We start from the raw sequence: 14,099 nt of genomic DNA on the forward strand, positions 1-14,099 counted from the left end.
TTCTCTCGACACATGTATTTTTAGCGGAATGCTCATCCTGCCGAACTATGCGGAGGAAGGAAATCTGAACTCAACACACAATGCTGCCGTCGCTGCGACCGGTGTACAACATGCCACTCTAGTACTTGAAAAGCCAATAAAACCATTGTTTATAGCCTATTTCAAGTCTTTCTATGGCTTAGGCCGGTTGTTACCGCGAATGAGGGCCGTGTGAGCTGATTGCCAGATTCGGACTAGCGCCGTCTGCCCTCGTGCCTCGTTGATTATCGCCGCAGTCAAGTTCATCTCTCTCCCAGCCAACACTCTTCCATCGTTTACACCTCACTTCCCTGACACAGGTCGACTGCGACTCCTTTCGCCGGTAGAGCAGGTCTCGGTACCTACGAGGCGCTACTCTTGCTTTCTCGAGTCCTCGTTTGTTTCTATCGGCCTGTGTCTTACAGTCTTCTACCGATACCGCATCTACTCGATTTCCCTCAGAATACACGCTCTCCTCCCACCACCTTCAAAATGCCTCATGCAACAGGGCCGGGGCCCACCGAGCCCGAGGATACGGACTTTGATAATGTGATGCGCCAGATGAACGGACCCTTCGGGGAAAGTGGTGGCATGTCTTTCGATTTCTTGACAAGAGAGTTGGAGCCGGGCGAAAAAGCAGACGACGCGATCGATTACGAAGATATCGACGACGATGATCTTCCCGAAGAAGAAGAGCGAACGGGCGAACTTGCCACAGAGGACGTAGCGGCGGTTGCGGACGATCAGGAGAAGGGTTTGTTCGAAGCGGAGGATGACCTCTTTGGGGATCACGAGGAGCAGAAAGCCGCGGGCGATGAGCTCGACGATCTCTTTGGCGAGGGTCCGTCCTCGCCTGGGCCGGCGCAGATGGATACCACCCGAGATCTGTTCTTCGAAGAAGAGGGAGAGACCAAGCCACTGGTCCCAGTCAAGCCTGCCGAACCGCTCGCGCCAAAACCCGAGCCGATGACGATGGATGAGGATGAAGAAGAACCGTTTGAGGATGATGGAACCGTGACTCCTACTGCGGAGGACATGGATCCTGCGGCTCTCCGAGCATGGAAACTCCAGCAAGCCCTGTTTGCCATGTCGGCATACGGTCCGGATAACCCGCCAGCACCTCCGGAGAATGTGGAGGAACTGTTACACTCTTTGTTCCCGAAGTTCGATCGCAAAGCTCTCCCTCGCTTTCTCGAACTCATCCCACACAAGAAGGCTTTCTTCCTCGGCAAGCAGCCACCGAGACCTCCCAAGCCCGTCCTGCCGAGCAAACTACATATCGAACTGTCCCAAGATCAGGAGAGGATTTTCAAGGCAGGGGGTCAGTCGCATAAGCGGTCTCTTGACGCGGAGCATCTAGGAATAGTCACCATCGCCGAGGTCGCCCAGGAAGAGGAGCCGATCGAATCCAGGGACGAGGCTGACCACGACACCGATACTGACGAGGTTCTGCCTGGTGGCGTCACACTGCAGGATCTCCGTGTCGTGTGCTCTGACTGGGATATCAAGGATGATATCTCCATCATGGACATTGACGAAGAGCCTGCCAAGGACGCTGTGGAGTCTGCCGATGAGGAGGACTGGCTTGCGGAGACCACCCGTCCGGCAAAGAAGCGCAAGCTCGGTCGAGATCCCATGGACGTGATTGCGCTCTCTCACATTGACCTACCTCTGCTCGATGACCCGGAGCAAGCTACCGTGCGGGTCGCTAAGAAGGTGACGATCGACATGAACGACCCATTCATCCTTCTTGATGAGCGCGGTCCCGAGGCCGTTGCCCCGAAACCCAAGGCTTTGGGCGACCTCAATCGGGAAGAAATGGATGCCAACGTTACCCGGCGTCTCTCATCGCGCTACAACATTTCCAACGATCAGGCATACGATATGCTCAAGCAGAATCATCAGAACAAAATTCGCAGCACGCTTGGCAATGTCACTCTCGAACACAGTATGCCCGCCCTTCGTCTGCAGTGGCCCTACTACAAGACCGAGCTGGCCAAAGCCGAAGCCAGATCTTTCCACCGTCCGGCCATGTCCTTTCGGGCTGGTCAGACCTGCTGGTTCAAAAATCCCGCGTACATCAAACGCAAGCATCAAAAGGGCAAGGACGCCAAGACTCTATACGACTCGACCAAGGCATTGTCTATGGCCGACAACTCCAACGTGCTGTTGGTGGAGTACTCCGAAGAGAGTCCCTTCATGCTCTCCAATTTTGGCATGTCAAATCGATTTATCAACTACTATCGCAGAAAGAGCATGGAGGACTCTACACGTCCAAAAGCCGAGATAGGCGAGACGGTCGTTCTGCTCCCTCAGGACAAGAGTCCCTTCTCCATCTTTGGTCATGTTGATCCGGGAGAGATTACACCGACAATCTCCAACTCCATGTATCGCGCTCCTCTTTTCCAGCATCAACCAAGATCTACGGATTTCCTTGTTGTACGCAGCAGCACCGGCACCGGTGGTAGTGACTACTATCTGCGGAACATCGAGCATCTCTACGTCGCGGGACAGCAGTTCCCATCCGTTGATGTCCCTGGCCCTCACTCGCGAAAAGTCACCACTGTTGCAAAGAATCGCATGAAGATGCTTGTGTATCGACTGCTCAAGAAGAGCCCGGACTTGAGGCTGTCGATAAGCGATGTCACCGCCCATATACCAGGCACAAGCGACATGCAGAACCGTCAGAAAGTGAAGGACTTTCTTCAGCACGACAAGGACTCAAAGTATTGGGTACCCTTGGAGCCAGTCCCCGAGTCTGATACGATCCGCTCATGGGTCCAACCGGAGGATGTTTGTCTCCTTGAAGCCATGCAGGTCGGCCAGCAGCACCTCTATGATACGGGCTATGGAAATGACGCGGAGACTGGAGGCGACGAAGATGAGGACGGCGAAGGCGAAAGCTTTGAGCAGCAGATGGCACCTTGGAAGGCAACCCGTAACTTCCTCTTAGCATCCCAGGGCAAGGCAATGCTGAAACTACACGGAGAAGGTGATCCTACCGGCCGTGGCGAAGGTTTCAGTTTCATCAAGACCTCTATGAAGGGCGGGTTCAAGGCCATCGGAGAGAGTGTGGAAGACAAGTTGGATGCCCAGCGATTGAAGGAATTGGGTGGCCACAGCTACAATGTCGCGAGACAACAAAAGTCGTATGAGACATCCATCCGCCGAATCTGGGACGCCCAGAAGGCCAGTCTGTCCTCAACAGTGGAACACTCCGACGATGAAAGCGACATCGATCGCGAAATGGAAGAGGAGTTCAGCAAACCCACACCGCGCTCGGAAGCTCCAACCCCGGCGCCCAATCGTCGCGACGACGAAACAACCAGTCAGTTCAGCAAGATCAGCATGGCAGACCAGAAAGGCAAGGTCTTGCGTATCGTCCGGCAGTTCAGAGATGAGAGGGGCGAAATCGTCCAGAAAGAGACGACAGTGTGGGATCCGCGCGTCATTCGACACTACATGCAGCATCGTCATAAAATGGAAGCTTTGACCACCAAGTACGTTTGCCCCCGATTCTCTCCTTGCTCTCCATATACTAATGACAAAATCTAGACTCGAATCCCTCCAACCCACCGGCGATCCTGAGATCGATGCTCGCAATAAGAAGCTGTACGTTCCATTCCGTCTTGCCCCTCTTCCATTCTCCAAGAAAACTAACACTTCTTCCTTACAGCCTCGAAGCCGAACTCAGCCGTCTCAACCGCAACAAGGAACGCCGTTTCGCGCGCGAGAAGCAAAAGGGCGCCTTCAAGTCCTCGACGGGCGATTCCCCGGCTGACGGCGCCAAGGCAGCTGGAACCCAGCGCAAATGCGCCAACTGCGGCCAAGTCGGTCATATCAAGACCAACAAGAAGTGCGTTTCCTATCTCCATCTTACCTTCATGTAGTGGGTTAACTAACAGGAGTATAGGCTCTGTCCCCTGCTGAACGGGACCATGAAACCCGAAGATCGCGTCAGTGACTCTGCGTTCGCCATGGGTGCTCCTCCTGCCATCTAATCTGATATCACACTGATATCGAACTCGCGCTATTTTCCTTGCTTTCGGTAAACAAATTGTCTCAATGATACCCCTAAGGATCGGTTGCATTGTATCTGTCATTTTTCTTTTCTTTGCATGAAAACAAACCTTTTTTTTTCCACTTTACGCAGGAAATCATGCATGATGATGGCTCTCCACTTTTGTCTGGGCATAAAAAATTCTCTAGATACCTTGAGTTTGGAGCATTGTTGGGTGACTGGGTGTATGGTCCCTACGGTAGCATGAATTAACGTTCTACATCTACCTCGCAGTCGTGTCCTCTGATCGCGTATTACTTAAATGACAACTACGTCGCGTTCTGTACTATAGAAAGTCGGCAAGTTGATAGAGCGACTCAGTAGAATATGAAAACGCGGACGCAAGCCCATACGATCTCTGGCGCTCAGTTTGCCACTATATAAATGTAGGTAAGGATACAGGAGCCCTTGACAAGACTTCATATGGCTTGACTGCAGCTGAAAACTGCTTTTTCGACAATCGAATAAACTGATGCCTCGCCACCCAAGGGCTGTGAATATGTCAATATCCATACAATTCCGACAAGTGTCCCCGTCTAAACATCGATCGCCCTCGTTCAGGAACCAGTGCCAGTGCGACTGCAGTTGGCCGCCGGTATGTGTAGCCTAGAAATGCACCTCGCTTGCGAATGTCGAGGACTGTTTTACCTACTCTCGGATCACGCAGTAACTTGTCTCGTGGTCTTCTCCGCTTGCGTTTGTCCTTCTTACGGTTCTTGTTCTTCTTTGCAGGCTCGGGACAGTCCTTCTTACCTGGCGGGCTGCCTGTTTGCTGCGATTGCGCTTTTTCGAGATCTGGTTCCTGAGCGTGACCTACGTCGACCTCATCTTGCCCTTGATTTTCCTCCGAGGTAAGAGAAACATCATCGTTGCCCATGGAGTCTTCATTGTCATCGAAATAACGAGTATCTTCCCAGCCATCTACTTTGGGAGTGAACGGCGGTTCTGTCAGATGATGTGTGCGCCAGTTGATGCCATGGAAGAAGGGATGTGCCTTGATGTCCCCGGCATCGTCCGCGTACACGTAGAAGCCTTGGTAGTTCCGGTGGCTGCTGTCATCAAAAAGAACGGAACGTCTCAGGCTGAGTGGCAGAATTAATGATTCATTGACCTTGTACTTGCTCGAGGATAGGCGGTACTCCTTATCCTGGAGTAGCCGATTGATGAGGTCGATTGCCTCCGTGGATACCATCAGATCGGCAGGTCTCTCAGCAGGAAAAAACAACGTTTGCACATGGTGCTTGGGAACCTGTCAGTCCATGGACGCTCTCCTTTAGCTATCTGATGTGTCCGAGTGACTCACATGGATCTTCCACTTGGTCTCCTGCCGGTCCATGGAGGCAAACGGGGTGAATCCATAGAGGCACTGTTCGGCGTGCATTAGAAGCAATCTTGATCCTATCTTGGATTGAAGTACCTCATATATTATGATGCCTACACTCCACCAGTCGCATCGCCCGTCGTACGATTCCCCTCGGATGATTTCCGGAGCCATGTACTGGCTGGTTCCAACGATGCTACGGGCAAATCTGCGCTTCTGGTTATTGTCACGCCAGTCTAATACATTGATTGACGGTGGATTCCGGTCAGGCTTGAGATCATTGTGATTCTTTGATGCATCTGGTGACTTCTGTTCCTCCCTGTCTTCTCTGTCGCCTTCAATCTGAATTCCCAGCTTTTCAAGCAAGGAGTACCGGTGGTCGTTGTAATAGGCTTGATCATGCGCCCAGTGACCGTCAAAAGCTAGACCAAAGTCAGAGATCTTCATGTGACCAGACGCTGAGATCAAGAAGTTGTCTGGCTTGACATCCCGGTGAATCCATCGAAGTTTATGAGCCTCCTCGATACAGAGTATCATTTCGGCAGCATACCACCTCGTGAAGTGCTCTGGCAGAATGTTTCTTCGCATCAAGAGACCAAGGAAATCCCCGCCCACCATGTAGTCCATTATCAAGTAGAGGTAATTGTGGTCCTGGAAGCTTGCGATCAAGGGGACTACCCAGCGAGACTTCGCCGAAGCAACGAGAAAGTCTCTCTCTGCCCGCAAATGACCCTCTTGACAGTTGCGTATCATCACTGATTTCCGTATTACTTTCATGGCAAAGACATCTTTCGTTGCACGGGTCATGGGACGTCGATGATCACGCTCGCCTCCACTAAGAGCTGATCGCAGGGAATTAAACCGATCCTTTCTGAAGGAGGATGATGAACCTTCGCTGATGCGAAAGCCCGAACCATCTCTGAGTCTTTTCTCCTTTACCAGACGGACCACGCCGAAGCTTCCTCGACCAAGAACTTTGACCACTTCGTAGCCAGCCAGGGCAATTGTCTCAGTGCGACGGGTGCGGTGAGGGCGAGACTTGAGTAGACGGTATTGACGTAGATGTTCTCTTTCTTGGTCAAGCCAATTTTTTCTTGCTCTAGCCTTCTCTTCCGGGTCGAGGGGAGATTTATGGATGCATCTTTCGAGCTCGATTCGACGTTCCAAGCGCGGATCTCCGCTGCGAAAGATGGTATTGAAATATGTTTCGAAGAATATTTTTGCGTTTGCAGCCGCCTCCACAGTGTAAATGGATGGTGTAACATTCGGCGACTCCTGAATCGGGGTCAGGATTCTGGGAGGTCCCTGGTCTGGAAGGGACAGGCGCTGATGTTTCTGAGCCACGTTCTGCGATGATAGTTTCCAACCATCCGCAAAGGAAGACGGTTCTTCGGAGGTTGGAGGAGTAGAGTTTGTGCTCATGGGCGAGCCGCTGTCGCAGGGAGAAGTTGACGGGTCCTCGCTATGTTGGGCATCATCGGCGCCATCACCTTGCTTGCTGAGAGGCTGCTGCGGGGACACGAAGTGAACTGCTGAAATGTTTGGCCGCGATCGCAGATGTGAGCGGCGGATGACAGTTGGATATCCAAATGCCGTTGAGAGTTTGTATGCCACGATATCAGTCAACACGGCCGAAGTTGAGTTGGTGCGACGAGTATCAAAGGTGGGGAGATGGGTGGACTCGACAACGTCGGTCTTCAGAAGACGTGGCTGAAAGTCTGTGCCTTCTGCAACCTTTGCGCATGTATGGACCCGGTCTTTGGATGAGTTCAGCAAAGTGCTGGAGCTGCTCTGGGCTGAAATTTGGGCAGTACGAACGCAAGGACACTCCCTAGATTGTGTGCTGCGGCAACTGTAAACGTCTTTAGTTGCGTATGAACCAGAGGATTGAGAGGATTCAGCTGGATTAGTTTGACGGATGAAAGTCTCCCCTTCCCTGGGCTGAGCTTTTCCAACTGATTTCACTATTAGCAAGTCTCTAATCGTTTATGCCGGGGCAACGTACCGTTGGATGAGCTGCGAAGACCTAGTAACGATAGGAGCTTGGAACTGTTGCGCTTGAGACGCGCGCTGATGCTACCTCGACTGATTTGCTCAGCTGCTGAAGGAGGGGATATCTCTTCCGAGACTTTCTGGTTATGGGAAGACAGACAAGAAGTGACACCGCGCTCAACAGTGTCGTTAACCGCTTGACAGCCACCAGCTTCCTCTGAACTAGCCTGGTGTGCCATCTTCTCCACAACCGACCTCTGAGGCTTTAGTTGAGAGCGAAAGACATGTATACGGTGCTATGGACAATACCAGCGTCGAGCAGATAACGATAGTACGGCCGGTACAATGAGTGAAGGAAGGTATAAAGATCCGATAAACCATGCAGGCTATCAAACCGGGGATGCTGTGTTGTTGAGAAGTTGAAGTTGAGAACAGCACGGATAGGAGGGGGCGGGCCTGTTGAAGTATAACAAGAGGAAAGGACAACCGTGGTAGGCGAGACTACGAAAGGGAGACGCAAAGACCCAAGGGAAGCAGCGTCTTTGGCCGATAATCTGACGTTAACTACAGAGGGTTAGGAGAATGGACAAAAATATAAGATCCAAATCTATCATTGAGTTATACAACAAGTCGAGGCACACTTGTATAGACGAGTAAGAGATTTGGACTCCATGCAATATCCTCATCCCTGCTAGATGCATGGCGTAGCTGTGCAGTAAAAAACAAGTCGGATATCACAGGAATTCAGAATTCAAACAAAACCCCTGAACACCTTTTGGACAATGAAACAAAAGCCAATATATGAAACAGTGAGATGCCAATGTGGACAGATGGTGACGTCGAACGTGAACAATAGACCGTCTCAAGAACACAAGCAGGCTCTGGTGCCCGCTTATTTGATCTCAAGGAGCTTAACATCGAAGATCAACTTCGAGTTGGCAGGAATGCCGGGAAGAGCCTTCTTGCCGTAGGCCAGATGAGAAGGAATCGTGATACGACGCTCACCACCGACAGCCATGCCAGCAATACCAATGTCCCAGCCCTTGATGACCTCACCCTTGCCAAGCTTGAATGTGAAAGGCTTGCCCTTCTTGTTGGCTATTAAGAAGAAAATCCGTCAGCGCTCTATCCAATATTGACTATTTGCATAAGGATAACGTACCATCAAAGACCTTGCCGTCCTCAAGCTTGCCGATATATCTCATGGCAATAGTGTTACCGGCCTTGGCAGCGGGGCCCTTTCCGAGCTTCTTGTCATCGATCTTGACGCCCTTGACCTCCTTGACACCAAGAGTGCCGGTGGTGGTCTCCCCTGGCTTCTGAGCGGAAGGAGTAGGGCCCTGCTCAAGGTTCTTCGCGAACTGAACCTTCTTGGCTTCCTTGCCCTCCTTGCCCTCCTTAGCGTCCTTGGCCTCCTTCTTCTGCTCAACAGCGGCTGCCTCTCCATTGTTCTTCTTGAGCTTCTTCTGCTGCTTCTTGCTCAAGGCAGGCTCGGCAGCAGCCTTGGCCTTGCCGTCCTTGGCCATCATGTCGTCAAGTGCCATCTCCTCGTCGGAGTCAGCGGTGCGCTTGTTCTTGCCCTTGGACTCAACCAGCTTGGGGGCCTCTTCTTCATCACTCTCAATCTCGGTTACTCTGGGGTGAGCCAATTCATCGAGTTCATCCTCCTCGTCGTCGTCCAAAAGGTCACCCATGTCGACCAGGTCATCTTCATCGGGGGAAAGGTCGTAGTCGTCCTCGTCTTCCTCATCGTCCTCATCCTCATCATACTCCGAGGGGCCCTCCTCAGCGGGAATGACGTAGTTTCCGGTCAGGTAGACGGTGTGTGTTCCAGTGACCTTGAAGAAGACGCGCTCGCCCTCAGCAACAGTGATGTCCAAAGCTTGCTGGCAGTGCTGTTGCGCAAAGTTAGCATATGCATTCATTGGACTGAAAACCAGTCAATAACATACTCTCTCAGGATCCAAGGTACAGACGACCATCTCGTCAAGCTCCAGTCCTTCATCCGACTCGTCATCTTCGTCGTCATCCGTAGCAGGGGCCTTGCCCTTGACGAGCTTGGAGATGGCAGCCTTCAAATCGAAGTCTTCATCATCGTCCTCGTCATCCTCGTCGTCGTCATCATCCTCGAGATCCTTGAGAGCGGCAGCCTCCTTGAGTTTGCGGGCCTTCTCCTTGTCGCTTGGGCCGCCGTTAACTTCCTCATCATCAGAATCCTCCTCCGAGTCGTCCTCGTAGTCATCGTCCGATTCATCCATGTCCATGTCCGGGGGAGGGCGAATTAGCTTGAGAGTAGCTCTGGGGCGAGTCTGTCCATCCTCGAACTCGGGAGTCTCATCGGGATCAATGGCAGCCATGCTCACGCGGAACTGTCATCGGCAATTAGAACATTTTGCATCCCATCAATCAATACTGTTCAATAAAATACGTACCGTAGCAGCAGCATCGGGAACCGCAGGAATCAGAAGTCCTCCTGCAGGAACCCTGAGGGCGTAGACAGCGACAGGCAGGAGAGCGGACATTTTGATTGAAGGCAGATAGCGAAAGGAAGGGCAAATGCAAAGCAGAAAATGACGATGAGATCAATTAAGAGCTATGAAAGAAAGGGAATCCACGAAAGTAGATTAAGATGTGGAATAAGAAGAAAAAGGAAAGTTTTTGAGATGATATACACAGTAGAGAGTCTCCCAAGCTTTGGGACCGACTTTTTTCTGCAATGGACCAGCGGTGGAGCCTGAGGTCTCCATTTTTTTTTTACTTTTTTTCTTCTTTTCCATGGAAACAATCCATCGGCCAATCAGGTTAGCCACCGCCTCAGGCTGCCTTATTTTCTGCCGTCATTCGCCGCCTGATAGCTTTCTCCCCTCCTGTCACATGACGTCGTGTCAGCCATTCGCGTCCTCCGCCACCCAACACGAGTAGACGTTGAGCTTCTTGTCACTCTAGCGATATCTCTGAGGAAGTGGTATCTGATGATGCTCCTCCTCCTAGCCCATCATGGGCTCGATTCTTGATGCGAACTCCAGCGCTGTGCGCAAGCGCATCGAAAATCGTGCGTACTGTCGTTCCGAAGCATAACGTTCCTTACTAACTTTCGATATCTAGATCAGTTTGACGATGAAGAAGGCGAGGAATATGAAGCGTCGAACTTCGGTGGCTTCGGCGACTATATGCGCCGTAAGAAGATCAAGTTGCAGAACCTGGACGCTGAAATACGCTCCTCCTCTCCGGATCGGCCCCCGGTATTCCGCGGCGTTGTCGCACACGTCAATGGCTACACTCAGCCTTCTCTACAGGACCTCCATCGTCTCATAGTAAGCCATGGTGGTGGTTTTCTTCAATACTTGGACGGAAAGACCGTCGCTACCCATATCATTGCCAGCTCTCTCACCCCCAAGAAGCGCGAAGAGTTCAAGAGATATCGTATTGTCAAACCAGCATGGGTGGTCGAAAGCATCAAGGCTGGACGCTTGCTCCCGTGGGACGCATTCAGAGTAGTGGATGAGGGTCATGCTCAGAAGGTTCTCAATTTCGATAACGGCCGACTTCTGACCCAGGCGAATACACAGCAGTCCGGTTACAGAGATCAGTCAGATTCCAGCTGGTACACATCTCGACTGAAAAGCTTAGAAACGCCCGCCAAAGAGGTTCTTTCTGATGCAGAACCTCCTGAAGTTCCTGAACAGACTGAACAGACAGCTGCGGCTGAGGAAGCTACGAAAACGGCCACGCAATCGGACTATGGCGATTTTCCTAGCTTTGCCTCTTCTGACCCGGCGGGGAACATCCCTGGCCTATCGAAGTCTGAACGAAGCAACTCACCCGAACACTTAGATGCTGAAGATATCGCAGCAGCTGAAGTAGGTCGTAGAATATCAACACAGTCTCCAGTCGGCGTAACCGACCCAGATCCGCTGGTCACTCGAGAATCCGGGCCTGCCAAAACGGAAATGACACCAGAGGAGTATAATGCGCAGCTCTTGGCGGATCCCAGGATGCGCAATTCAAGTGTTGTGAACCCCGAATTTCTTCAGCAGTTCTACCGGGAATCTCGCTTGCATCACCTATCAACGTGGAAAGCAGAGCTCAAGGCTCAGCTGCAAGCTGCTGCAAAGGAAAAATCTCATTCTGAAGCTGGCCGCACGAAGGCGTTTCCAGGAGCAAGACGCTATATTCTACATGTCGACTTTGATTCCTTCTTCGCGGCCGTGTCGACGCTGAAACACCCAGAGCTCAAAGGCCAACCGGTAGCCATTGCGCACGGTACTGGTTCTGGCTCCGAAATTGCCAGCTGCAACTATCCTGCGCGCGCCCGGGGCATCAAGAACGGAATGTGGATGAAGGGTGCTCTACAAGCCTGTCCGGAGCTGAAGGTCTTGCCGTACGATTTTCCTGCTTATGAAGAAGCGAGCAAGAAATTTTATAGTGCTGTCCTCGCGGTTGATGGTGTTGTCCAGAGCGTGAGCATTGACGAAGCTCTTGTTGATATCACAACGCAATGTCTCGAGGCCGGAGGTTCAGACGGGCGAGGGATATCAGAAGGGTCTATCTACCGCGAACAGGCCAAAGCAGACGAGATCGCCCAGAATCTGCGAGACTCCGTGAAAGCGACTACTGGCTGTGATGTGTCTGTTGGCATAGGCGGAAATGTTCTGCTGGCTAAAGTTGCCCTGCGAAAGGCAAAGCCCGCTGGCCAATTCCAACTAAAGCCGGACAGTGTGTTGGACTTCGTTGGCGATCTCACAGTGCAGGATCTACCCGGTGTCGGATATAGTCTTGGGGCAAAGCTGGAGGAGCTTGGAGTTAAATTCGTGAAGGACGTCAGAGACCTCTCTCGTGAGAAACTGATTAACCATCTTGGACCCAAGACCGGTCTCAAAATCTGGGAATATGCTCGCGGTATCGACCGAACGGAAGTCGGTAATGAAGTTCTCAGGAAGTCAGTCTCTGCTGAAGTCAACTGGGGGATTCGCTTTGTGAATCAGACCCAGGCCGAGGACTTTGTGAGATCTTTGTGCGAGGAGTTACACCGCAGACTTGTCGATAACCTTGTCAAAGGCAAACAGCTGACGTTGAAGGTGATGCGAAGATCTGCAGATGCGCCGTTGGAGCCGGTCAAGCACCTTGGGCATGGGAAATGCGATGTTTTCAACAAGAGTGTCGTACTGGGCATAGCGACCAACGCGCCGGAGGCCCTTGCAAAAGAGGCGATCTCCATGCTTCGCAGCTTTGGAATAACGCCTGGTGATTTAAGAGGCTTGGGGGTCCAGATGACGAAGCTTGAGCCCCTCAAGTTAGGGGCTACAGACAAGCCTGAAGGTAGCCAGCAGCAACTCAACTTTAAGGCGTCCCCTGTGAGGAAAAGTCATGAGCATGTCCGGGATCCTGATGACTTGGACAGCCCGCGCAAAGCGGACGCCGCAGCCGTCAGCCATGGCCCCTTTCTGAATGACGATTCGCACAAACGTTTGAACATCTCCGGAACTCAATTCATCATGCCGTCGCAGGCTGACCCTAAAGTCATTGCTGAACTTCCTAGCGACATCCGATCAAAGCTGATGTCGCAGAGCAAAGGTCGACAGGCGTCTCGCTCGACCTCGCCTTGCCCACCTCCACGTAKGACACAACAGTCCACAGCGACAGCACTCCCTCCTCAGTCGCAGCTGGACCCGGACACCCTGGCCGCTTTGCCGGAAGATGTTCGTGCTGAGATTTTAGGATACTACGGACAAACCTCAAGCACTCCAGAACCTCAACCAGCCGTGCCTTCTGTTTCCAGCTCACGTCCAGCGTCATCCGGCAACCTCGGGATTAAAAAGCCGTCGACCCCCACGAAAAAAAGACGAGGTCGAACCAGCACCAAAGGCACGGGCAATATGACCCTCACGCAGTCCAACTTTGTTGTCGCAAGACCCACTCCACCCTCAGTGAGTACCGAGGAGCAAGCATCCTCACGCCAGCCCTCTCCCTCCCCCGACCCCGAAATTTCGGCCGACTTCCTCGCAGCTCTCCCAGAAGACATCCGCCGCGAAGTCCTCGAAGAGCAGAAACGAGCGCGTAAGCTCCAACGCTCAGGCATGCAAGCGCCCGCTCCTCGAAAGGTCGGGCCATCCACCTCTGCGCCCGCAGCACAGGAGAAGCGCCTTCGTCTTTCCCCGCTCCCGGAACGTCCGACGTTCACCTCCAAGAAACTGACAGCCCTATCCGATCTCCGGGACGAGGTCGGCGCATGGCATGCCGCCTTCGCGGACGAAGGTCCGTTCAACGAAGATGTTGAGGCCCTCGCTCGGTACCTGAAAAGTGTCGTCGTCGACGAAAAGGATATTGACAAAGCCGTGTCGGTCGTTACCTGGCTGATGTGGCTTGTGGAGGACGCAAAAGCTTCCCGAGCAGGTGGCCGGCAGACGGACGGTTCCCAGGGTACAATTACATGGGAGGAGGCCATTCAATCTCTGCAAAAGGGTGTTAGAGAAGGTGTTGAGCAGAGAGGGTTACCGCCTGTTGAGTTTCCTTAGCGTGCATATTTTCGGTACATGTATATATCAGATGGTTACGATTCGATACAATGAACATCCAGCGACGGCGAGCAAGTCTATCTGATTTAGTGATATATATTTTAATTGAGTAAGATGACCAGTCAATTCCAATGAAATTACATGCAGATGAGATGTGGATTAATCTAGATCTATGCAAAATGCAGGCCACCTC

At 52.2% G+C, this 14,099-nt stretch overlaps 4 protein-coding genes across 4 annotated transcripts; 2 read left to right on the forward strand and 2 right to left on the reverse strand.

The window, feature by feature from the left end:
* Window positions 1-510: 510 nt before the first annotated feature.
* Asppvi_008583 (DUF3591 domain-containing protein) lies at window positions 511-4,019 on the forward strand (the record flags this gene model as incomplete). Its single annotated transcript, XM_043304449.1, has 4 exons — window positions 511-3,518; window positions 3,574-3,630; window positions 3,695-3,874; window positions 3,932-4,019. 4 exons carry the CDS (start codon window positions 511-513, stop codon window positions 4,017-4,019), a joined length of 3,333 nt encoding a protein of 1,110 aa, XP_043160384.1.
* Window positions 4,020-4,580: 561 nt separating this feature from the next.
* Window positions 4,581-7,630, reverse strand: Asppvi_008584 (serine/threonine-protein kinase; the record flags this gene model as incomplete). Its single annotated transcript, XM_043304450.1, has 4 exons — window positions 4,581-5,318; window positions 5,382-5,444; window positions 5,496-7,354; window positions 7,405-7,630. 4 exons carry the CDS (start codon window positions 7,628-7,630, stop codon window positions 4,581-4,583), a joined length of 2,886 nt encoding a protein of 961 aa, XP_043160385.1.
* A 653-nt stretch (window positions 7,631-8,283) lies between these two features.
* Asppvi_008585 (FKBP-type peptidyl-prolyl cis-trans isomerase) lies at window positions 8,284-9,913 on the reverse strand (the record flags this gene model as incomplete). The annotated part of the gene is made up of 4 exons (XM_043304451.1): window positions 8,284-8,489; window positions 8,554-9,286; window positions 9,344-9,760; window positions 9,824-9,913. 4 exons carry the CDS (start codon window positions 9,911-9,913, stop codon window positions 8,284-8,286), a joined length of 1,446 nt encoding a protein of 481 aa, XP_043160386.1.
* A 475-nt stretch (window positions 9,914-10,388) lies between these two features.
* On the forward strand, window positions 10,389-13,906 carry Asppvi_008586 (putative DNA damage repair protein Mus42; the record flags this gene model as incomplete). Its single annotated transcript, XM_043304452.1, has 2 exons — window positions 10,389-10,443; window positions 10,497-13,906. 2 exons carry the CDS (start codon window positions 10,389-10,391, stop codon window positions 13,904-13,906), a joined length of 3,465 nt encoding a protein of 1,154 aa, XP_043160387.1.
* Between the last annotated feature and the right edge of the window lie 193 nt (window positions 13,907-14,099).

This window comes from Aspergillus pseudoviridinutans (assembly GCF_018340605.1).
Source record: "Aspergillus pseudoviridinutans IFM 55266 DNA, scaffold_6, whole genome shotgun sequence".
NCBI classification, from domain to species: domain Eukaryota; kingdom Fungi; phylum Ascomycota; class Eurotiomycetes; order Eurotiales; family Aspergillaceae; genus Aspergillus; species Aspergillus pseudoviridinutans.